General features: G+C 40.1%; 3 protein-coding genes across 9 annotated transcripts in view; 2 read left to right on the top strand and 1 right to left on the bottom strand.

Annotated features, from left to right (window-relative positions):
• The window catches only part of fam184b (family with sequence similarity 184 member B), a 31,526-nt gene extending 21,948 nt beyond the window's left edge, over positions 1 to 9,578 (top strand). The window contains exons 9-18 of one of the 3 annotated variants that reach the window (XM_044115096.1): positions 971 to 1,121; positions 1,448 to 1,582; positions 1,809 to 1,941; positions 2,221 to 2,351; positions 2,677 to 2,792; positions 4,048 to 4,404; positions 4,491 to 4,605; positions 5,536 to 5,643; positions 7,169 to 7,557; positions 8,924 to 9,578. In XM_044115096.1, coding sequence (XP_043971031.1) covers positions 971 to 1,121; positions 1,448 to 1,582; positions 1,809 to 1,941; positions 2,221 to 2,351; positions 2,677 to 2,792; positions 4,048 to 4,404; positions 4,491 to 4,605; positions 5,536 to 5,643; positions 7,169 to 7,557; positions 8,924 to 8,996 — 1,708 coding nt within the window. In that variant the 3' untranslated portion in view covers positions 8,997 to 9,578. The remainder of the gene's footprint in view (positions 1 to 970; positions 1,122 to 1,447; positions 1,583 to 1,808; positions 1,942 to 2,220; positions 2,352 to 2,676; positions 2,793 to 4,047; positions 4,405 to 4,490; positions 4,606 to 5,535; positions 5,644 to 7,168; positions 7,558 to 8,923) is intronic. The other 2 variants (XM_044115097.1, XM_044115098.1) reach the window with 2 other exon arrangements.
• A 2,019-nt stretch (positions 9,579 to 11,597) lies between these two features.
• haspin (histone H3 associated protein kinase) lies at positions 11,598 to 20,787 on the bottom strand. The gene is made up of 17 exons (XM_044115116.1): positions 20,679 to 20,787; positions 20,317 to 20,510; positions 19,486 to 19,644; positions 18,533 to 18,655; positions 18,238 to 18,372; positions 16,279 to 17,971; positions 15,604 to 15,748; positions 15,351 to 15,502; positions 15,087 to 15,275; positions 14,492 to 14,577; positions 14,279 to 14,341; positions 14,109 to 14,200; positions 13,840 to 13,919; positions 13,638 to 13,726; positions 12,730 to 12,872; positions 12,542 to 12,644; positions 11,598 to 11,905 (listed from the first exon to the last, which is right to left on the bottom strand). Exons 2-17 carry the CDS (start codon positions 20,472 to 20,474, stop codon positions 11,704 to 11,706), a joined length of 3,612 nt encoding a protein of 1,203 aa, XP_043971051.1. The 5' UTR covers positions 20,475 to 20,510; positions 20,679 to 20,787; the 3' UTR covers positions 11,598 to 11,703.
• Positions 20,788 to 22,936: 2,149 nt separating this feature from the next.
• apbb2b (amyloid beta (A4) precursor protein-binding, family B, member 2b) overlaps positions 22,937 to 24,780 on the top strand; it is a 54,854-nt gene continuing 53,010 nt past the window's right edge. For all 5 annotated transcript variants that reach the window (XM_044113776.1, XM_044113775.1, XM_044113774.1 and 2 more), the window contains exon 1: positions 22,937 to 23,045. The gene's annotated coding sequence lies outside the window, so the exon portion shown is untranslated. The remainder of the gene's footprint in view (positions 23,046 to 24,780) is intronic.

Here is a 24,780-nt window from a genome sequence, read left to right as displayed (position 1 = left end):
ATAAACTTTTCTTTAAATTTGCTTAACTGCACTATAACATCTGCTTCACCTCCATGTCATATTCTGGGGAGGTAAGGGTGCATATGACATATAAATCTCTCACTTGAGCACAAAGTGAGATAATGTTATCTACAGAAACAATTCATTAAGACAAACGAGTCTCTCGACAATCGTGCATGTTGAAGAAAATGGTACCACTTTCTAAAGAAGGTAAATGACAAGAACCCAGGATGCAATGCAATGATTAGATGAATGAAGAAATGTGAAGACATTTTGGAAGTACCGTATGTAGCACACAGCAGCTCCGTCTATTTCAGTAGTTTTCAAGGTGCGGGTCTTAAGATCCAGTTCAGAAATGAAATAACAAAACTGATTATGGTAAAAGATATTTGGTGTTACAGGAGATGAAAACAACCATGGTAACAGATAGAAGTCACATATTAGCTGCTGATGCTGTTTTTGTTTACATCACAGCCTCATTTAAATGAATTAGTACATGTTGAGTTAACACTTTGGGCCACGCATTTTGGTAAAACTTTATTTGAAGGGGTGTGCATAAGACTGACATTGCACTTCATAATCATGACATAACACCGCTCACGTACATGAAGCAGCCTTCATGAATGTCTATGACTGTTGTCACGAAGCGTCTTTCTGTACATAATAACACTTTTAATGCAAGTTTGCATTAAAAGTTGCATTAAACCACACTATTTGGTAAATAATCATGTTTTTATGCAAAGTTGTCATTACACAGTCATGTCCATGACTGTGTAATGAAACAGAAGAAATCAGTATAAGGTTGGTTTGGAAATCAGTAAGAGGGCAAACACTTTTTCTAATTCACCATACTGGATTGGAAGCTTAAAGGTTTTGAGGAAAACGAACAAAAATACATCGAAGTCTGTGGTCGTAGCTTGACATTTTGCTCAGTACTGTACATCCGCCTTGTTCTGATTCGTCCCTGCAGGGCAGAGTGCGAGGATCGTCTCAGAGCAGAGTTCAGGATAGAGATGAACGCTGCAGTCGCTGAGAGTGAACAAAGGTGGCAGGGCAAAGAGCAGGAGCTGCAGGCCCAGGTATCAGAGCTGCAGGCTCAGCTGACTGAGCTGCAAGCACAGGTGAGCCTGCGTCACTAACTGCACTCTGTAAACTCATCCATCAGGCATGCCAGGCTTATTTCTCCAGTCTGTTTCACCCCATAATTCTAAAAATTTTCAAGACACATTTAAAAAGTCAGGGAATTTAATAAGCGCATAAATAAATATTTTTTAAAAAGCTGAGTTATCTTAATTATTCCCATAAGTCTTGTCTTTTTTTCCACTGAAGTATGCGTTTTCTTTGGCTAATCTGTAAGAGTCTGCATATTGCGGAACAATAGGTCAAATTATTTCTGCAAGCTCATCTCTGACGGTGCTGAGAGCCTTAAAATACTTCGCCTTGTGAGCTGTCACAGATGCAGGCCGAGAAAAAGACGGCGGGACAGGAAGATGACAGCAACGCCAACCCTGAAATCGACAAGCTGAAGAAAGAAGTCCAGGACACCAAGGAGATAAACAAGAAACTGAGGGAACTGCTGCAGGTACGCACACCCCACACACACACCCACGCCAGCACGCTAAAAAGTCCTACTGAACATGCATTACTTCATAGATTTTCTCTGTGATGAATAATTTAGCATCTTTGATGCAAGTGTTGCAGTAGAAAGAGAGACTTTTTTTTCTGTTAAAGGAGCAAGCCGATCTTGTAGACTGGAAGAATGCAGCCGTTGTAAAATAGATAAATGTGTGTGTGTCATTGTGTCAAAGGAGCCTCAGAGCCAGTCCTTGGCAGAGGAGAGACACAGTCACGCCATGGCGCTGCAGGCTTTGGAGAAGCAGGCCAAGGAAGATCTTCTATCTGAGATCAACCGACTTCAGACAATGCACCACCTGGAGCTGGGTAACGTTAGCAGGATTTATTATTTCCCTCTTAAAGAGAAAAAAATATGAAAACAAAAAAACACATATTCGTACACAAATGCCTCAACAAGAAAAACAAACAAAAAAAAAAACAGCACATTCTCACAAGTACATTCACAAAAGAGAGGAGGAAATGAGGACGCAGTCCAGTGTACACACCCAGATGATAAATTCAGCAGAGCAGCAGCAGGCGGGTGGGAGTGGACCGAACTGATTTAGCCTTCTGTCTGTGTTTGTTTTTGTGCGCTCATGAAATCAGACAAGCAGCGTGCCGAGCTGACCCAGCAGCACACCGAGTGGAGCCGACAGATGACCCAGAGACACATGCAGCAGATAGAAGACCTGCAGGCCCAACTACAAGCACACACGCAGATGATGGCCCTGCAACAGGTGACACATGCAGCGCCGCATATTAATCCCACCGCGTGCACAGACACCCACACTCTCTTTGCTCGCAGTTCGTGGCCGGCGCCCTGCCTGATTTAATCTTCCTCTGCGTGCGCACAGAAGCAAATCACAGCAGCTCACACCTGATACCATTATCTTTGGTATCAATAAAATCCTCCAGGGCTGTGGGATTGAGCCAGCACAGCGCGGTGCTCCGCGCAGCAGAACTAACTGCATGAAAAACAGAAATCTGACTCTGAACCGAGAGGCGAGCTCTGTAAGTTTCCTCTAACTGCTCTTTATCGGTTGTGCTTTTGTACGGGTGAAGGACCTGAAGCAGCAGAACCAGTACCAAGTATTTGAGCGACAGCTGGACGAGAGCCGCTGTGCCATGCTGGAGCTCCAGAGAGAAAACACGGCACTGAAAAAGCAACTGCAGGAACGGTACAGAGAAAAAGATTTATTTTGCCATTAAACACCTTTCACCCTTCTGGAGCCACAGTGCTATATAAGGTGTTAATTCCTCCTTAAACTACTTCATTTTGCCACATTAAATCAACAAAATTTGAGGCTGATGAGGGGGGGATTGAATGGTATGGAGCAACACAAAATAGTGCTTAATTGTAAAGTGGAAGGAAAATTGTATGTCTTACTTTTATTTCCAACTAAATATCTGGAAATTAAGTAGTGGCTCGGGCATTTGTATGCAGCCCTCTCAAAGCTAAGACATAAATATGCTTTGATCTAAACTGTTTAACACCATGTATCAACATAGAGATGGGGTGTTGGGGATAATGTGCAGCGAGTTTTTCACCTCTAACAGCATTTTGCATGCAAGATAAAAAGTCGACATATCTGACCTGAGCTCCTTCTCCCCCTTTTCTGCTGCATCTCCTATCTGGATTGTGGCAAACTGGAAATTGAATTTCTATACTTTCTTTCAACATAGGTTTCCTTTACGGTAATCTTCCATAAAGGCCAGCTATTTATCTTCCTGTCAACAGAATCTCCCACCTGAGCTTTGGATCTTTGCAGCTTCTCCAAAGTTACTCGCTTCAAAATTATCCACAACTTTCTCTTATCTGTCTGCTGTGTTCTTTGGTCTCCAATATGTGTTCATGAAATGCTAGACTGTTCTCGCTTTCCTCCACTTTACAGCTATTTACTATTTTGCAAATAATAGTTTCTATCACATAAAATCTTGGTGAGACTCAGTGAAGTTTGTGGTTGTAACATGACAAAATTGAAAAAGTTCAATTTGCATAAATATTGCAAAATGCTGTATTTGGTGTAAAAGTGATAATTCTCACAACATGAGGTTTTGATCTGGTTGTTTAATATTTGGACCTACAGTAGGTTCAAATATTAATCCGTGCAGGGACTTCACTAATCAGAAACTGTAAAAATATAAGCCTTCATAAAAAAACAGATAGGGAGCAAGGAAAAACAGTTCAAGCTACACTAAACATAGTTAATTAAGAAGAATGGGATCAGTAGGATTTACTATGTAAATTGAAAATGAACAGAAGATTGAACACATTCCCTGTGCTGGACCAGGATATGAATCTAGATATAGGCTGACTTGACAACTTTCCTTGATCTGATAAAGTATGTTTATTTAGTTGTGCATATTAGCATTTTCTGCTGAAGACAAGATCATCATAGTGCTTATTCTTTTGGATGTTTCTCCTCTTTGTAGGTCTGTGAAGAAGAATTCAGAGGTCGAGGAGAAGGAGGAGGAGAGCACAGACATGAAGAAGAACAGAGACGCTCAGCTGGAGGAGGAAGCACAACACCTGAAGGAGGAGGTGGAGAAACTCAGGGTGGAAATGGAGAAACTCGAGGAGTCCCAGAAACACTGGGAGGAGAAGAAAGAGGATGACCTGAAAGAGGAGGAGGTGGATGAGGAGAAGAAGAAAGAGCGAGAGGAGGAGAAAAGAAAAGAGGAGGTAGAGGAGATCAGAAGGGAGCACAAGAGGGAGATGCAGAGTTTGGTTTCGGAGTACAGCAGTGCGCAGAACCACTTGCAAGCTCGCATAGTGGCTTTGGAGAACGAGTGAGTAGAGAAGAGGAGGAGAAAAACGAGAACGCTCCAGATAATGAACATGAGAAACATTGTGTGTTTATTTGATGTACCTGCAGACTGCGGGAGCGAGAAGAACGCTGCAGGAGGAGGGAGCCTCGATGTGACGACATGTCTCTAGGGAGACTCCAGGAGCGGCTCATGGAAAGAGATCAGCTCATTAAACGCTTAGTGGTGAGAATACACACATGAACACAAGTTTAAGCTAGATTTTTTTAATGTAATAAAAGTTGATAAAACACGCAAATAAAGCAAATTTTGGTGTAGAAAATCATTAAATGGATCTGAGTTTTAGTCTAAAATTCAGTTGTTATCCAAACTTACAGAACTGACAAGACGCTAAAAAAGGAACATTATCTGTTGAAGTTGGGAGTGACAGATTGAAATCTCTGAACATGAGACACCAGACTCCTTAAGGTGTGTCAGGAAGGAAGAGAATGAGATTGACTTTGGGAGCAATAACAGTCAAAAAAAAAAAAAAAAAATCTAATGAGTTTCTTGCATGCTTGAAATGTGACCTTTACACTATGAACGGTGCCACAAATGAGCCACGAATGGAGTCCTGCAGACTGAAAGCCTGTTTTCATTTATTTAAATTAGGTCATAGGTTCTTTAAAGCTGTAGACAGGCATCGCTTGCCTTTTGGAGTGTTTGGTTTTGTTTGAATGTTTGAATTGAATTTTTTCCACATAAACTTATTGTACAAATCATTATTTCCGATGTTTGGATGATTTTTCCATCAATTCCAGCTCCAAGGAGCAACTTTGGGTAAATAAGCAGCGCTTTGTGAGACCAAGCATTTAGGTAGCCTGAATGGCTGCCATGGATGATTTCTAAAACATGCATTAAAGAATCAAAGCAACTCTCCAGGTACAGTTGATTTTACAAAATGCCCCCTCTTCAAAACCTTCTCAGAGTAATTCTCATTAATTGTGTGTGGTCATTTGTAAAGGAAGAGACGGCGTTTTAATAAAGTGTCCTCTGACACGGTGCTGTGTGGGCCATCTGTGTGGCATAAGGCAGATTAGCCTAGTTGCTCACAGAGCACAAATACAAGAACAAACCAGGCCAGTCAAAGTCCTTCCTCGTCCTCCTTCCCCACAGGAAGAGAGGCATCAGCTGCAGCTCCACCCTCCCGTCGCCGGGGACAACAGCACTCTCAGGCTCCGTGACAGCAAGTCCCGCCCCGGCAGCGTCACGCCAACTATGAGGGTGAGTTTGGCAGTTTGACGCATATCCACTAAGTCATCAAACACAGCCTCCCTTCCTCACTGAAGGGTTTTCTGAGCTGAGGCCAGATTGTGTTTTTGTTTGGAGATCGTCGACTTGACAGCTCACTTCTCTGTTGTACAAACTTGGTGCTGCAGTCTGAGGACTCCATTAGGCTCATTTTATTTACATCACTTAAAAACAATAAAAACTTGGATTTATGCAAGAGCTTTTCTCTGTGATGTGTGGCTGTTTGTCAGTGAGAAACCGTATATGGAAATGCTAAACAGCTTTGAAAAAGTAGAAACTGCTTGAGCTTTCTTCTAGTTGTTTTGATATAACCACAAAGTGTAGCATATTCCAGTGGGATTTATGTGATATGCCAACATAAAGTAATCATTTTGAAACGGGAGAAAAATTTTTTATGTTTTATTTGTGTAAAATAGCTTGACATTTATTTGTATTCACTCACTTTCACTCTGATACTTCTAAATAAAATCAAATGCAAAGAGATGTCTTCAGAAGTCCCCTGATTAATAAAAAGGGTGTTGCTGTGTGTAATTTAATCTCAGTACAAACCCAACCATTCTCTGAAGGCCACATAAGTTTTCTAGAGAACCAACAGCATCATGAAGACCAACGAACACAGCAGGCAGGTCAGAGAAAAAGTTGTGCAGAAGTTTAAAGCAGACTGAGCTTATAAATCAATATCCCAACATTCAAACATCATCTCACAGAGCTCTGCTCAATCCGTCAGCTGAAAATTTAAAAGAGTATGGCTCAGCTGCAAACCTACCAAGATATGGCCAGGCGTCTAATCTGAAAGGCAGTGAAAGGAGAGGGATAATTTGATAGGTAGACGTGCACAATTATCTGTTGTGGAAATTTGACATTTATGGAAGAATGTCTTAAGCAGAGTATGAGACTAGCTCTGGTAGCTCTGGTCAGGTAAGACCAAAATTGAACGTTTTAGCCAGCATGCTGAATGGCAGAAAACTAGCATTGCCCTAAACACACCTTCCATGGTAGTGGCAGTATCATGCCTTAAGGACAAAAATATTTACACTGCAATCCAGCAGGGGGATTCTTAACACACATACAGAGCTACAGTTCAATGCTGTAGTTCAAAGTGTATGTTATAATGGCCTAGTCAAAGTCCAAATCTAATTGAAGTTGAGTCTTTAAAAGTGATGCTCACACACTGTGTTTACAATCTGGCAGAACTTGAAGTGTTTTGCAAAAAAAAAAAAAAAAAGTAATATAATTTTCCTTCAACTTCACAGGTATGAATTAGTTTGTGTTGCTGTATCACATAAAGCCTCCCAGGAACACTGAGACCTGTGGTTGAACGTGACGAAATGTCAAATAATTGAAAGAGTATGAAGTGAGTAAATGCTGAAAGACAGATTAAAACCAGCTCTTTGTTTTGTGGCATTGGTAGTTTTTTTTCTAGGCACCAACCAGTCAAAGCTCTGACAATTGACAACAGGAAGCAATAAATCTGATTGTGATTTTCTTTCTCTGGCAGAGAAAGGATGGGGAGTCTCCCCCGCGCGTCACCAGCATCCCCAGCACCGCTGCCTACGACAGGAGCATCTTCCTTTCCCATTCCTCTTCATCGTCTTCCTCCTCCGTGCATCCACACTCCTCAACACTTCCACACCAGTCCAGCTTCCATCCCCACGTCTCTCCCCACTACTCCACCTCCTCTCTTCCACACAAGCACACCTCCCTCTCCCTGAACCAACATTCCTCCCCATCCCTCCCTCGCTCCCCCAGGTCCCGGACATCCTGCATCCCGCCCACCCCGGCGCCAACCGCTCCTCTGCCCGTCTGCCCCTCATCTCAGACGGGCATCCGATACGTGTCCCCCTCCTGCCAGGAGCCACACTCGTACATGCAGGCCCAGTCAATCAGGTATGAATTTTCTGATGTTTGAGCTTTCGCTTTTGAGACGAAACATAACCTCAATGTGTCTCCGTAATCAAAGGCAGCCAAAAAAAGAAGAAAAAAGATCTAAACAGGAACTCTTTGGAATTCTGATTAACTACCTTTTAGTCACCTCAAGCGGTTGCGTTCGTCACCCAGTGCAGTCTTCACTCTGAGCTGCAGGCGTTTATGATTTCCCGAGACTCTGATCTGCCAGTAAGATGGGAAATCACAGAGTGAAAAAACAGGATAACAGGTCTGCAAGTCAGGAAGAAGTTTCTTTGGCTCCTTTTCCATGATGCTTCAACTCAGTACTCATGAACTGAAAGTGGCCAATAAAAGTCAGAGAATATGCTGCTGAACTTCGTATTTGAAACTTTGTTTGATACCTTTGAGAAATATGATTTATTTCCCCCTATTTGTCCTCTTGACTCCCTATTAATCAACGCAGTAGGACGAGATCATAAGAAGAGAGGTTCTGGGAGGTTCTGTCCTTGTTCTTCCTGGTTCCCTGAGGTGGTGCTCCTGTTTCCTCGCTGAACCTCAGGGCTTCAGATGTAGAAGCAGATGTGTCTCTTTTATGACTGAGCTGTGTTAAATTGACAGCTCCACTAAGTGAACAATAGAAATTGATTCATCTAAACGCCTCAATAAAAATACTTCTACTATTAATAGGCTTAGGTTTTCTATAAATTACAGCATAATTACCTGCTCTGTCATTCAGCAACTAGAGCCTCCCACTGAGTCTCTTAATGTCACACAAACAGCCAGGTGAGAGTAAAGAGTGTAGCGTAACTTTGACATTAGCTACGTAAAACTGGAGCTAATATAAACATAAAATATACATAAAAACAGTGCTGCAAAAATTATTTTTAATGTTTTTTTTATTTTTTCATCTGTAGCTCATCCAGAGGATCCAAAGATTTTTTTCAACATTTTCTTAGCCTATAGGAAGCTGTTTGTTTACTAATCGTATCTAAATCTTTGTGGTCTTCTCAGATCAGTTGAATTAAATTTATCACAGGCAGATTTTGTGCACTGATTCAATGACTTCTTACAGAAATGAATTATTTGGAAATAAAAGCATAAAAGCTGCTGGCAACAGATGAGCAGCAAACTTTCCCATTTTATGAGTAAATACTTTGAAAACCATGAATGTTTTTCCTTCTACTTTACAATTATGCAAAACATTATGTGGGCTAATCACATGAAATCCATTTAAAAACATTGATGTTTGCGGTTGTAGGGTATCAAATGTTCAAAGGGTAAGATTTCTTATCCAAGGTACTTCATGAGTACATTTGTCTTTTCTTAAAAAGAAATATGTTTGGGGTTTTTTTGCGTGTGTTTTTAGGGGCCCATACCTGGAGCAGAGGGGGACAGAAGGGCTGAAGCAGGAGTGGTTCACCAAATACTTCTCCTTCTAAGCACAAATACACACACACACACACACACACGCACACACACACACAAACACACAAAGAAGATGCGAAAACATCTCAGACAAGATTCAAAGCTTCTTTTACAGAGACAGACTGATAATAACAAACACACACACACCCATGCAAACAGACAAAACCTTTAAAGCACAGCAGTTCACACAGTCACCCACAGACATATTTATGGGCTCATCACCAGCAAGGCCATCTCAGACATTGCCTCAAAGCTCAACCAAAAAGTGCTTCTCAACACATGCCTGACCTCTCCTCAGAACATAAGCCTGCCAGATGAAACTTTCTATAATCTGTTTTTTTTTTAAAGGCAGTCTTCCTTTTTTAACGCAGCTGTTTTTCTTGACCCATCACAGAGTTACTTCAGGCAAGTGAGCATTTTTTTTTTCCTAACCAACAACAACCAAGTGTTTCATCTAGTGTGGAAGCGGTTAACATATTCAGTCCAGAGCCAACATAAAGACGGACACACGAAACCCACGATATCATGTTTGTTTCGATGCAAAAATGTATGATACTCCTTAATGAAAACGGAATAAACATATTTTGTTTTTGTAAGTGCCTCTTTCTTGTCGGTTTTATGGAAAAGTATATTTGTCACTGATTTTATCAGTTCACAGATGGAAAAAACTTGATCAAACTGTTAGAAAGACTAAAAGAGAAGACTTTTGCTCAAGGTAAAATTTTTGCTTAAATTTTAAACATCCTACAATGTGATTTTGTGGATTTTTGTTTCTTTTAGATTTTCTCTTTCACGGTTCAGATTCATCCACCATAAAATTTACAGACCTCTCCATTCTTTGTAAGTTGAGCAACTTGAAAATTTGGTGGATTATCAAATTTCCCCCCTACAGTTTAGTGCCACACAATAAAAGCAAAAAGCATTTTTTTGTGTGTGGAGTCAAGTTTTGCCAATCATCAACTTAAAAGACCTGTATTTTTATAATTAGATGCCATTTCACATGGTCTCCCTGTGTTGACTTAAGACCTGGTACAGAACGTCTCCATTACACCAGCCATCCCCCTGCCTTCCCTCCAACAACAGTCTGAGTTTTAGTGACTTGGTTCTTGATTACTTTCCGTCACCAAGTAATTGTACAATGATTCATTCATGAATCATCTGAGCTACTCCATTAAATGTGTGAAAATAATCAGTTCAGAGCCTGAGGAGATGTGGAGGAGCCCATAAAGATGTCCAAGTAAAGAGGGACCAAACGAAATACACTCAAAAAGAGCGGGTGTTGCCAAGCAACAGGAAATTAATCAAGCCTTAAAGCACAAAGTCACAACTGACCTGGTTTAACATCTTGTATAAATTAGCTATCTATATGGCTTTGTAGATATATAGATAAACAGTGATGTCAGTAATGTGTTACTTAGTAACTCATCTGACTTCTGTTCAGTAAATATGAATTAACATGTTACCATTTCTAATCCTCAAATCAGTGGGTGTCATTCGTCATTTTACTCCCCGCAAGAAGTTTTGGGGAGTGACGTCTCGTGTAATACTACACAGTAACGCTACGTAAACAATGGAGGGAGGAGAGAGATGCACATTTTATAGCTGGAAATACAAATTACTACATTTTAGATGACAATATCAAGTTTTGTTGTTTGCTCACTGTGCTGGCAAATAAGACAGAATAATGAGTGATTTCCAGCACTTACAAAAAACATTTATTAGTGAGGCTGAACGGGGGAAAAAACGGCGTAAAGTTTAGCCTCTAGAGCAGGCATCTTCAAATCCAGGCCTCCAGGGCTGGTGTCCTACAGGTTTTTGATGTGGCTGTTCCACTATATCTGAGTCAAATAATCAGGTCATTAGCAGGACTCTGGAGAGCTTGACTACAGTAAGGAGGTAATTCAGTCGTGTGTTTTGAAGTGTGTTGAACCGGGGATACATACAAGCAGGCCTGACTGGATTTGAGGACCTGTGCTCTGGAGTGATGTGAGGTCATGTGATCTGACAAGTGATGGTCGCATCATGGTAAGAGACACAAAATAATCTTTGAGAAGTTATGAAGAAGTCTTTGCACAGTGGTTGAACTATCCTATCATCAATACAAGTGAACATTTAATGCAACAGTGGAAATAAATCTTGTTAAATTGCAGGAGCTTATTGAAATTATGCCACACAAGGGCAATGTTTAATAAAAGTTAAAGGCTACCCAACAAAATAAAAGTTATTTTTCTTTTGTTGGCTAGGCAATGTACAAATAAGCCTATATCAATTTATGTTGAGCTCCATCTCTAAGTAGATTTATGAGTAGATCTAATTCCACATCATGGGATAAAATAAATACCATTCATTTCTAATAAAAAGCTAAGTAACTCATCCCATTCAAATACCAAATCAGACTCAGGTTGCAGTTCATTTACTTGCAGTAAAATACAAAGCAATAACATTTCAAGATTACAAAATAATCACAAAAGTGAATCGTGCAGAATCAGCATGCTGCATGCAATTAACGTAAAGGTCAACAACATCGGAGAGCAATGACTATAAAAAGTCCTAAAAATAGAAAAGCTCAACACTAATAATCAACAACATTAAACATGAAATAAAGAGACGTGCAGTCCTGCTCACTTACAAATTATTTTAATGTGCTACATGTGCTTATTACAGTCACATGGTTTTCTTTGTGTGAATCTTCATACAGTTTTGTTGCCTGTGCCTATACCACTACCAGAACATCGGGCAGTTCTGCAGAGTGTCTGTGGCGGAGCTGTACTGGAGGACGTCGTCATAGAAACGAGTCAGTTCCTCTCGCGCATTCTTGGCGCCCCTCCCCCCTGAACTCTTGTACTTCATTGAAAGCAGCTTAGAGCACAGGTAGTGGAGCCACAACACGTTGGTGCGAGGGTGGTAGCTGCTCCACTTGTTTCTGTAGAGATGAAACAGAAACCAGGAATCAATACTACAGCTAAACACTGGGGAAAAAAGTAAGATAATTCCCTGGAGTTCTCTGGGCCTGTTGTACACCCAGGAACCATCACAAGGTTCCACCGTTAGAAAAAGACTTATTTTAAATTTAAAGCAACAATAAGTGGATAACTTTGAATTAACTGTGGGTTTTCTCCAATTCACCGGCTCAAAACTAGACAGGCCCAAACAAACACACATACTTCTCAATAATAGGATAAATGTCTCCAGGCGATGTCGCAGAAAAGCATCGAGTATCCTGACTGGATGTTAATATGTTTGGATGAATCATTTCGACTTATGCAAACAGTCATTGTGGTCAAACAGAGGAATAACTTTATCATTAATGTCTTCAGAGTTTAAATCTACAACCTGTGGGACAGTAAAAAGCTTTTAAGAGATAAATGTATTATGATAATCTCAATATGCATCATTACTCTGCTACTCCTATGACTGAAGCCCCGAAGACTCATTTAGCATGCACCAGCATCTAACATGATTCATGAAGCGTCCATCATGCAGACGGCAGCAACACCCAAACAAACATCTCTGCTAAGCAGAACAGTTTCACAACATGAGCTACCAGAGCACCACTGACCCGTTCTCCTGTCGCATCAGTCTGTAGATTTCAAACTGGTAGTCTCCCTGACCCAGGAAGAGCTCCTCGTCGTTTGAGATGTCACAGGAAACAGTCAGATCATCTGGAGGGAACAACATGTTCTACTGTTGGACGGTTTTAAGCCAAACCATGCAGCACGAGCGTTGCATAATAGAACAGCAACTGACCAATTTCTAGCCTGGAGAGGGAATAGTCGATGATGCGGACCAGCACGCCTTTGGTTTCCATGCTGTGAGCTTCTCCGTTGAGGAGGAAGGTTCCCGTCTTCTCTCTGGTGGCTTTCACAAGCACATTCCCCCAGTGGAGATCCCTGTATTACACAGTGAAAGTGCTCAGTATTTTAGGGTTACAGGATATCAGCATTTTAACAGTATGGCTCAACTAAAGGCTAGAGGTGCACCAATTAGTCATTTAGATATCCAAATAGCTCCATAGGGTCAAAATCCCCCTTCATTAAAAGCATCATATGTATAAACTTTTTAGACAAAGTAATGGTGAACTAAATATTTTTTAGTAAAGTTAATTGCAGGGTCTCTAATCACAGTTTCTCACAAATAAAGCCACATTTTGAGTTCAAAAACCCCATTTTGCTGCTAAATTGTTGAATAGACAGATGTATGAGCTCAGCAATAGAGCTAGCTTAACCGTTATTCATCAAATTGATGCTATGATACCTATTCAGCTTTCATGTCCTTCAGAAACCCCTGAACATTCATTGAATTTCTTTGAAAACAACACTTTAGAAATTTTGACTGTGACTTCTGTTTACACAACAATAGTTTTTTGTTTTTTTTCCCAGCATCCCATCTGATTGCTTTGCGAAGTAAAAAATAACTTCCAATGGGCCAAGGCAAGTGGCTGTTGTGTCATGCGTATGCGACACAACTATGCGATATCCCTATATAATGATGTGTAATATTTTTATGTTTTATTCTTTAATAAAACAAATATTTAATAAGCAAGTCAAGATAGAAACCGGCATCAGTCAGGAAAAGCCTTGTTGCATTTCTGCTATAGGCACTGATTCGGGTTCTAGAAGAATTTGAAATAACAGATGCAGCCACTATTACTCCACCTGTGTTCGAAATGCAGCTCCTGCTCAGCAACAGCCAAGGCAGCGGTGACTTGATGAAGGACGCTCTTCGCCACCACAAACGACGCCAACTTCACACAATAATGGCTTGAATTAACGCATGCCAAACAAGATGAAAACTGTCTTGCAATGTTTTGTTTTGACATCACATGGACACACCAGAGCTAAAGGTTTTTGAACTTACCGTTCCATTGCTGTTCTCCAAGTCAGCGCCTCCAAACTCAAACTCAAGAATTATGAACAACTGATTTTTCTCAAAGAAATCTGTGCAAAAATTCACAAAGAGACTCCATGAAACATTAAAACAAACGCTGGTCCTCAAATGGTTTTTCAGCACTTTTAAATGGAGAAATGTACTTTGAAGTTAAACTTTACTGTTCATCAGCCAATAACAACAAAATCTGAAATCTTCCGATTTCAACAACATAATAGCTATTAACACTTTAAACAAACCTGGCCGGTCATTCTCTGATCCTTTGCGTTGGTCAAACGTGTCCCATGCTTTCAGGAACTCTGGCGGGTAGCAGCCTTGAACGCAATGAAGGCTGGGAGGAAACGACACGCAATCGAGTTAAATCAACACAGATGAGACCTTCTCAACTGAAACAAAGAAATAAACTCACTCATTGAGTCCAATAAAGCCATGAGTCTGATTCTGCTGCTTCTCTTTCAGGTGGCTCAGCTCCCTGGTGAAAAAAAACATCCCATAAATGCTCGTCAATATTGCAGCTCAGCTGTACGATTCTGAAGTGGCTTCAAATTCTCCTCATTCTCAATGGCTACATGTAGACATCACAGCCAGGCTATTCTGGGAATGTACCTGGAATACCACTCACTTGGAGATAATAATCTCAGGAAGAATTTCTCCAAAGGTCTTCTGGTCCTCTCCATTCACCTTCTTGCTGCCCTCTAGTGGAATAACCTGAAAACAAAAGAGTGAGTTTACTGATAAAGTACGCAGAAGTTTCATTTGTGACTAACCGGAATTTTGTGAAAAATTATTTTAGCATCGATTTCTCACTCAGGGACTGATATTCAGCGAGCGTATCCTAATGCGGAAATACTGTAATGTAACAGCTGATGTTCTTCATTACAGATGACAAGACAATGGTCATTTGGATGAATGTTCAGACTATGGATGGACAGACAAATATAGACCAATGTATGAATGGATTTTAAAAAAAACCCAATGAATTATGAAAATAAAAACAGATAGAAGGATTGCTGAACTATATTGACAGACAACTGTCACACAGAGCCGGGAATAAAGTCTGGAGATGTTGCTATTTTTCTTTTCTGTTTTACTTTTCCAATAATTACGCAAATCTGCAAAAATATTTCAATGAAATCCTGCAGATCAAATTTTTGTTTTTAAGTGAAACCTCTGTGCTCCAACTGAAGCATGTTAAGGGTAGATGATAATGCACATACTTTGAGAGCCACCATCTCTCCCGCAGCGTTGGTGGTAGAAAAGACCTCCCCAAATGTTCCTTCACCAATCTTCACACACCGCTTCATCCGCTGAGGGAGAATACACTCTTCCCAGGACAGAGGACACTGCTGGCCGCACTCAGCATACACTTTTTCAGCATCCGTCAGATCTAGATCTTCACACACAACCTTAACAAAAAATAAATAAAAATCTATAACATTATTCCATAACATGTCAGTAGGTGTGTGTACTGAATGTTTTACCAGGGAGGTCTGGTGAAGCAGCTGCGCCTGCAGGCGTTTGGGGAGTGGAGTGCGTAGCGGAGTGGTAAAGAGATCCTGGCTCATGTCTGGTAGCCTCATCTTTAGGGGACTGCACATCACTGACCCAGCCTCACTCCTTGGAGTGAGTTGCACTGATGAGAGGAAGAGAAGTGGGATGGAGGGGTCGGTCAATCACAATCACATCTGAATATTTTGCGTCGCATCATTTAGAAATGCTGTGGGATATTATTACCCCTGCTTTTGCGATGAACAGAGAGCGCAGCTTTGAGGCGGCTCCAGGTGTGTGTGCTGGGTGTGAAATCAGTCAGCAGAGATGACAGGTTGAGCGGATTCGTCCTCAGCGGAGTGGAGAAATTGACTGCCGCTGCCAGCAACTCCTATAAATAAAGTGTGTTAACTTCATAAAGATACAATTCCTGCTTGGTTTGTTATTATGACACGCACTTGGGACAAATACAACTAGAGAACAACAAAAAAAGAATAGATCATGCTGTGAAGATGCATCAGGAGAGAAAGACAAATTGTTCCAAAATGATTGGAAGATGGATGAAACTTAATACAGGAAAACCCTGAAAGAAAATCTCAGGGTTGCAGCAGACTTCCAGCAGGAGAACCCAAAACACACAGCAAGAGAAAAGAGAACCGATTAACTCAAAGCATGTTCAAGTGACAGAACAGCCCAGTCCTAAATCAAATGGAGAATTTTTGACTTAGAAATTAAAAATATTTCTCTACAAAGTAGAAAACTGAATACATTATTTTCTTGTAGCTCAACCTCCGTTTGGTCTGTTGCATAAAATCTCAGTGAAATTAACCTCAGTTATTGGAATGTGACAAAATGTGAAAAGGCATGTGTGAATATTTGCACTATAGCAGTCATTGGTCCTGACTCGGATGTGTTTGTGACCTTAACATCCATGTGCGTTGAAATCAGCTCGTTGATGCTGCAGTCCACAGTTGTGCTGGTGCCCTGCTTCTTCCTGAACGCCTGCGCTCCAGCAGCACCCTTGTTCTTCCAGCGGCTCACGCTCATTCCGCTCACACACGCCTTCCTCGCCGTACCGCTCCTGTCTGATGACGGGCTCCTCTGTTTGTGGGCCCGAGTTCGCTTCGCTCTGTTGGGGAAACTTTTGATGGATTTTTTGACTTCTTTATTCGAGCTGACGCTTTTTGAAGCAGTTTTCAGGGAGGTGGCGTCTTCACTGCACTCATTGTCGGAGAAATGACCGCTCTGGTCATCACTGGATGAGTCCGAGAAGCTGGTTAAAGATTTACGCGTACCATCTTTAGGCTGCAAAATGTCTGTCATCTCAGAAAGAGAGAGTTTCTTGACTTTAACAAGAGCTTTGGAGGTCAGCGAAGCCTCCTTCAGCTCTGAAATGTCCGACGACTCTGCCTTAGCTTCTGGATTGTGTTCACACTCGGATCCTTGGAGATCCAGCTGAGATAGTGAAAGTTTCTTTATCTTAACTACACATTCCTTCGTACATATTGTGCCCTTTGCCGTTTTTCCATCTTCATCGGTTAACCGTGTTGGTGCTTCTCTGGCAGCTGGTGATTGTGTCTCCATTATTTCCTCATAGCTGTTTTGAACGTCATCAACACAAATCACAGACTCTAAGTTCTCCCCGTTTAGTTCTCCACTAAAGAGTTCAGGAAATTTCAAAACATTCACAACGTGGTCATCACTGACTGAATCTGCAATGTCCAGATTAGAAACTGGTGGCCCATAATCGCTGGTTTTATTGGTTGTTACGGAGACACTGCGACAAACCGATTCTTCTGAACAAAAACCAAAAGTCTGACTACACTCTGTGGAAGAAGGTACTACTTTTGATTCTGGGCTCCATAGCTCCAAGCAGGATGAGTAGGAGGTTTGACTGGAGAGCTGAGTAGTGGGGATGAAGTTTAATCTCTGCAGCTGAACCATACAGGGCTGGCTAAGACATCTCTCCTTCAGAGCCTCGATCAGCCACTCCAACCTTCCTGCTGCCGAAACGAGCACACTGCTGCTTTCAATGTCTGACTTTCCACCGTCCAAGTCTCCACGGTGGCATTCGGCATCGTTGCTGCAAACCCTTCTGCCTGACTCAGAAAATAAATCAAGAGACTGTTCCTCATTTTGATGCAGATTTGTATCTTTCTGCAAGGAAAGTGATGCAGGAAGTCGCAGTGAATCGGGGTCTTCTTGGAAAGTGTTCAACACGCCTATAGAGCTGCCCAAAGCAGACGGAGGAGAGACAACCTGACTGGGGAACTTTGGGTGTCTTCGCTTGTTGAAGTTGGGCATTGAGGGCGTGGAGCAGAAGATGGGTTTGCTCGGAACGGATCCGAGGCTGTTCTCTGCTAACTCGTTAAGGGAGATCTCTCTGAAAGGCTTAGTGGACCTTGGAGCATTCACTGAGTTCTCTGCGCTTGACAGACCAAACACTGGAGGGGCTCTTCTTCTCCTGGAGGGACGTTGGTTCACGCTGGAACCAAATGGTCTGGAAGTGAAGTCATCTGACGAGCTGAGTAAACTGACTGTAGCTTCAGGAGGTTTGGTGGAAGTGGCACGTCTGCGACGGGTTACGAAGCGTCCGCCAGACGGAAGGTGAACACTAGCATAAGAAAAAGGAGATACAAAGAGTTTGCTCTATGCTTTTTATGCAATTTTTATTCTCAAGTGTTATTTTGTTGGTTTTATCTTTGTATTTATTATGTGCCTTATCATCAACATGCCTATGAGACAAGAGGTGGAAATTAACCAAACTGGCTATAATCTCGTGTATTTACACGCTAGTATTCATTAATAGGTATTGTCCCATTTTTAAAAAATAAAGTTGGACTTACATTTTATAATACTGGACACCAACTGACCACATACCTGGAGTCTACCTTTGTTTTAGCTTGGATTTTTTGCATTTTCGGTACAGATGTTTCGCTCTCACTCGTACTGGTGGTAAAAACTCCCCGACCTCTCCGTCTTGTGAACACAGGTACAGATCCTACCTGTTTTGACCTGATAAAATACAGATCATGTCAGAAAGACAGCAGGGCAAGCAGAATTCAGAACACCTCACAAGGCTAGGGATTTTTTTAAGGCAAGATACAAAGAGCTGAAAATGATCTAACTAACTTAAAGCATGCTAGCAGAAAATATTTACATGAACCAAACAAACCTAGTTGTTTTTCTGCGCTTTGTGGGTAAAGGCGGATTCATGATGCTCTCCCCATAGTTGCTGGTCTTCGATTGACACAGAACGGCCTTCTGCTTACTACTGGAAACACCTCTGTTTTTCCCTCTATGTAGCAAAAGGTAAAGATACATTATATCAGCAAATACTGTGATTGTTAGGTCAAAAACGGTTGAAAAACATGTCATGATGTTGAAGGTTTCACTGCAAAGTTCAATAAAATCAAACAAATTCCCCCAAAAAAGGTTTCTACACACTTTCAACTTTACAATCAAAAACTTGAATGTGGTCTAATGGGATCTTATGTGACAGAGAATAAATGAATACACTTTATTAATCCCCGTTTAATTCACAAAAAAACAGTTCACAGAAACACAAAGTTCTAAAACATTTTCAAGAATAAAGAAAAAGAACTGGCCTGTAATATTTTCAGACCAATTAAGACCTGGAAAGCTTTATGACAGAGCTGGCCAGAGCTGACAGGGAGATGGACAAAGTTAAGTCTCAAAAGAAAACCTGATGGATGCAGTAAAAGACTTGAGACTGAGGGGGAAGTGAGACAACAAACTTAAACACACAGTCAGACCTACAATGGATCAGTGTAGATGAGCTCCAGTTAGTGTTCTATTTTCAAGTTGTAACACTTGAAAATTTATGTTCACAGACGCTCTGGATCAACAGCTGACCGAGCAAGAGCATATTTGCAGAGCAGAATGGGTAAAGCTGGCAGACATATCACAACATACATCTGTGATTCCAGCAAAGGTTTTGACTCAGAGAGACCCGACTTTGTATTCTATAAAATAAAATACACTGACATTCGCAGTTGTAAAGTGACAAAAAGTGATTTAATTAAACAAATGTTAATACTTTTCGGAGGCACTGGAAATAATATCCAATGAAAAGAGAATTAAATTGAGATTATTTTTCTCACACACCGTGTTTTCTTGGTTGGTGCCGGGTTAGGAGGAGATGGAGCAGTGTTCTCCTCATCACTCATGTTTTCATCACCAAAGCTCTTCTCATTCAAGCACAGCCTGGCTTTTTTCTTGGCAGGACGGTCTGCTCTTTGACCGCCATCCCTTGTGTACTTTCCCCTGTAACATTACAAACACAAAAAGAGAGGGTGTAAAATATAGAAGTGTTGAAACAAAAACAAACATTGCCAGTTTCTGTCAGACTGTTATGGTCCAATCTCACTGGATGATCAGTGAGCTTCCAATCTCTAGGTGAGATTCTGGATTAAAGTCATACAATAAATAAATTTTAGAACTATTGGCTTCATGATTATTATTATTATTTTTTTTTTTTTAAAATGAATCTTGCAAGAAATTCTTAAAAACTCCCCTGAACAAAAAAGGGGGAAAACTATGTTATAAAATAGAATTTAGTTTTGACTATACGTTTTGGTATAAATTTTGACAATTTTATTTCAAGTTAAGGAGTTGACTTGAAAAAAGACAAATTAAAGTGACACTTTATGAAACTTGAATACAAATTACCTTAAAAGAAAGTACACATTTTTCCAGACCTTTTCTGAGTGCATGAATTATGCAGCACTGCAGAATTAAGTCATAATATGCATTCAAAGATATACTATTGACCAAAATGAATACCACCGTGAGAGGCAGAGTTTCTACTGAGTAAACACTCCATAATTACACGAGTTGAGTCCAGACATTTAATTTTGCATAGGATATTTGATCCAGTCTGTTGTACAAATATGAACAGTAAGAATGTTGGAGCCAGGATGAGGGCCTTGAACTCACCGTGCCTTGCGGGGTTTTGCGGCCTCAAACACAGACAGGTCATCAGATGACGGGGTGCTGTCGAAAGCCTTCCTTCGGTCTTCTGGAGAAATCCAAGCCGAAACCTTCCGCCTCAGCTTACCGTAGGTTTTCAGAAACATTGGCTCAAATGGCTTCATGTTTCACATAAATTCAGCTAGAGCCGTGTTTAGGATCTAAAGTTGTCAAAATACAACAGAAATAACGTGAAACCACCGAACGTTGCTACACATAAAGAAAGAAGTTCCTCATGAGAGCTGATTAAAATATTAACACACCTACGCAGTTTTTAAACAAATTCTAGCAGAACGATTTATTCAAGTAAGAGGAAAAGCATGTCTTACGTGTTTTTCTGTGGGACGAATCTTCTCTCCATCGAGACAACCAACAACCGCTTCTTGTTCAAATTTCCGTAACAACGGTGATTGGTCAAAAACTCGCGTAAGTGTTACTACAGCGCCACCGAATGGATCGGGGTAATTACAACATGTGGACCAAAATAAAGCAAATGTAAATATTACACAGAAATATTAGAATAAAAAGTGAATTATATTTTTATCTAATTAATTACCTTATATAAAATTGTAATATAAATCTAAAAACAATTTGATGATGACATCTTTCTGTCCATCCATCCATCCATCCATCTATCCACAGGTTTATGACAACATAAACCTACGTACTGCATTAAATAAATAACCCATTAGTTTTTGATTCATGGTTTTATTACAGCTGACATTAAAAATAAAAATAAAGAAAGAAATAAACAATTTTTCTTATTTTATAGAGAAAAAACACATCCATTCTTTTTACTCAGAACAATGAACCCCGTATTTACCAAATAACTCTTGTTTAAAAAAGAATGCTCTTGGTCAGTGATTACATTTGAATCCAACCTGACAATGTGTGTAATAATTTGATTTAACCACCAGGGGTCCTTACACTACTACACTATTCCTCTCTGTATTTTCAAACCCAAATGTTTCGCAGAAATCTTTCATTGATGTGAGAAAGAATCACGAAGAATGTTTTTTCCATTATGAATGGATTTTATTTAAGATTTACACTTAAAAATCGAACAAAAAGAAAGCAAGGATAAAAACATTTCTTAACATTTTAAAGGTTTTTTTTCCAATCTGTAACTGTAAGGGAAACCATGAAGGACTCCAATGTATACCTTCAATGCTTGAATTATCACAATAAATATATTTTTTCAGTGAAACCCTCAGCTCAGATAAGGTGTTTACTTCTGAGAATTTTTTTTATTAAGCTTAAGATAACAAGCATCTATGTCATGACAGAGATTGTTTTAACTAAGTTATTCTTAGATAAGTAATAAATCACAGAGGGCTGTAACATGTTCAAAAGGAAACACATCTGTATCCTTTTCCACAGCTTTTGTATTTCCTGTTTTTTGCTAAATTTATTGTCACATTAACAGTTTTGTTCTTTGCCTTCTTGTTTTGGAAGGATTTATTCATTTCCCTTCTTTTACTACATCCTATTGCGTGTTATTAGAAAAAGAGAAGCCTTTGCAACCTTTGGAGCTTCCATCAATATTCCCAGACTCTGTCCAATGTTGCAAAGAAAGTAAAGAAATGTGTGCTTGGTTGATTATATTTCTTGGGAATATAGTTTATGAAATCTGTTTATTTCCCTTTAAATGGCACCAGGTTTGTGGTGAGCTATGGAAATCAATCCTGTGCAAAAGTGAGCCACAATTATTTCAAAAATTATTTCACCAAGAAATAAAGTTTCTTGGTGAATCAGTGTAAGCAAAAGGAGACATATTTAGAGTTTTTACATCACTATTACATTCACATTATTTCAAAATAGCCATCTCGGCCATTTTACTGTATGAAGTAAGAGAACTCAGTTTTCTTCATTTTAGGACTCTGATAAAAGCAAAAATCTGACTTCTGTCCTCTTCCAAAAAGACGACACCAGACAACACAAGACCATTGTTTTTCTGAGGTCACATGCGCACCTCTATATCGTCATATTGGTCTGACTTTCTTGAGACAAAGTGTTTTTATCAGCCAGTATGATGTAAAAAAAAACCAAAAAAAAAAACCCCAAAGAAGTTATTTTACCCTCATACACTTGAAAATTATATCAATGTCTGACAAAGACAATCAAGTCAGTCTTTAATTTCTGCTCATATTTAATAAAGGTTTTACGTGGAAAGATGTCCTCTTTGACTGTACTGACAATAGGATAATTTTTTTTATTAACTTCATATCTAAACCAATACAAATTTTGCCATTATTAACAGCACAAAGCTTTTATATGTGCACATACTGTTAAGGACAAATATTATATAGGCTCCAGTTTTGTACATGCTCTGTTCCACTGTGAACATGTCTTATTGATGTTTTTCTTATTAAAGCTCCTTCAAAAGGTTGCTGCTGAAATCAAAGCAACCCTGCACTGTAATAATCTCCAGTAGAGGTATTAATTTTCTCGTCTCCGTCAGTGAAGGGTCAATAATTAAAAAGAAAAAGTAGGATTGTTTACTTCCGGAGCAGCGTCCCTCGGTTCCTCCTCCCGGAGATCAGCTGCATCTGGGAGGGAGGAGAAACGGAAAGAAACCAGGAGGAGGAAAAAGCGGAGGGGAGGAGAAAGGAAAAGGCAGCGGCGGCAGCAGCAGCGGCAGCAGCAGCGGCAGATCCCACCGAGGAGTACGTGAACCCGCCGTAGTAGCAGAAGAGGTGAGTGATGTGGTATGAGGGTCATTTTCGTATGAAAACCGAAAAGTTGTTAAGCTCTGAACCCAAAAAGGAAGACATGAGAAAGCGGACAACTTCATTTCTTATATACGACACAGAAAGCGGAGGAATCTGGGGGCCCCCGCTGTGTTGCAAACCAAGGTGGAGGGAGAGGGAAGGACTCGGAGGCTGCAGCGGCAGATGACGGGGTGTTTACGTGACCCCGCTGCAGCTCCACTCACTGCGTCTGCTTCTGTTGCTTTTTATTTAGTTGTTTCTGAACCGGAGAACGGGAGAACGAGACAGTCTGAACACAGCCGGGGTTTAAATGAACGCGTTCACCGCTGAGCTTTAACACTAGCCGTCCACACCTCCGTTCCATGCCGGACACGCACACAGCAGCGTGCGTGGAAAAGATCCCGTTTCTGAGAGCTCCAAGCTCCTTGAGCTGCTGGGGTCTAATTCGTCTCTGCTTAAGCAAAACAACACCAGAAAACAACTACACAGTTTTCTGTCATTCAATCCAGTTTTTAATGCAGCAAAACTAATTCCAGCTTGTCTATTACCTATACATGTATCCATATTGTTTAGGTTAACTTTAGCTGTTCCATTTCTTTCCATAAAAAGATAATCATGGTTTAAATGTATGTTTTAACTCAAGTAGTGTTTATGATGAACTACTGGTGCTGGTGGATTAGGTGTTGCAGAAAAGTTGTACATCAAGACAATTTATTTTATTTTTTTTATGATTATTTGTTGTAATTTTACTTACTGTAACTGTACATTTAGTTAAAAATGTACAAAAATCTATAAAAAAAATAAATAAATAGAATTAATTTATAACTTGCGATTGCTACCAAAATCATGTACATCAAAAATTCTGACAGTTTTTTTAAAATGGGAAATTTGTGGTCATTTTTTCTTTCCTGAATTAATATTGAAACTTGTGAAAAGCTCGGACCTAGAATCACCACAAAATTCTTTTCAGAAGTTTTCAATAAATGTCTGTGATGGATGATCTTTCTTTTTAGCAGTAAGAATAAATGGGGGGTTTTATTAATGGCTTGTTAGTGTAGATATGGAATGTTTTCACCATTTAAAAGTAGTGACAGAGAAGACTCTGGTTTGAAACAAGCGATTAGGCAGCCAGAAGAGTAATCGCCAAGAATTTAAACGCTAACAATCCCAGAAATAACACTTTTAATGAAAAGCCAACAAAAACCTTTCAACATGTCTAAAATCATCTGTCCTCCAAAGCTTAGTTTAAAAACATGCCTCTTAAAGAATATTTATTTTTTTAAATAAACAATAATGATTGTTTCTTGGACTCACTCACCAGTGATGCTCAAGTGTTGCTCAGACTTCTGCTTCTACTTGTTTTTGTTCTAACAGCATTTACCTAAGATTCATGTGGCATATATTGACACATATGGGTACAAAGTATTCCACAAACCTGCATCCTACCTTTGATTAATATCGGTTTAATAAGGAGTTTTCTTAAGTGGAGGTCTAACAATAGCTTACATCCTCTTCGTTTTGACTCTTATTCAGCTTATAACATGCTGGGTCTTAGCGTTCCAGACAGACTGGAAGCTGCAGTGTCCAATATGGTGTCTGTCCATCAATTCTCTTTCATTTTGATGCCATCTTAAAATTTGGAAAACATAACGTCACCTCACCCCACATGGCATGGGTGCAAAACTGCTGCAAGCACAAAATGCTAGTATATGAAAGTTTG

The sequence above is a fragment of the Gambusia affinis genome, linkage group LG04, assembly GCF_019740435.1.
Source record: "Gambusia affinis linkage group LG04, SWU_Gaff_1.0, whole genome shotgun sequence".
NCBI classification, from domain to species: Eukaryota; Metazoa; Chordata; class Actinopteri; order Cyprinodontiformes; family Poeciliidae; genus Gambusia; species Gambusia affinis.
Note: the sequence above shows the minus strand (reverse complement) of the source record. Positions and strands in the feature narration are given on the sequence as shown.

Excerpts from the sequence above, each read along its gene's own strand:
- haspin (XM_044115116.1), bottom strand. The coding sequence starts at position 20,474 with ATGAAGCCATTTGAGCCAATGTTTCTGAAAACCTACGGTAAGCTGAGG. Across the intron at positions 19,645-20,316 it reads GCAAAACCCCGCAAGGCACG|GGGAAAGTACACAAGGGATG; the intron begins GTGAGTTCAAGG and ends GTAATGTTACAG. Across the intron at positions 15,749-16,278 it reads CAACGCACATGGATGTTAAG|GAGTTGCTGGCAGCGGCAGT; the intron begins GTCACAAACACA and ends CTTTATTTATAG.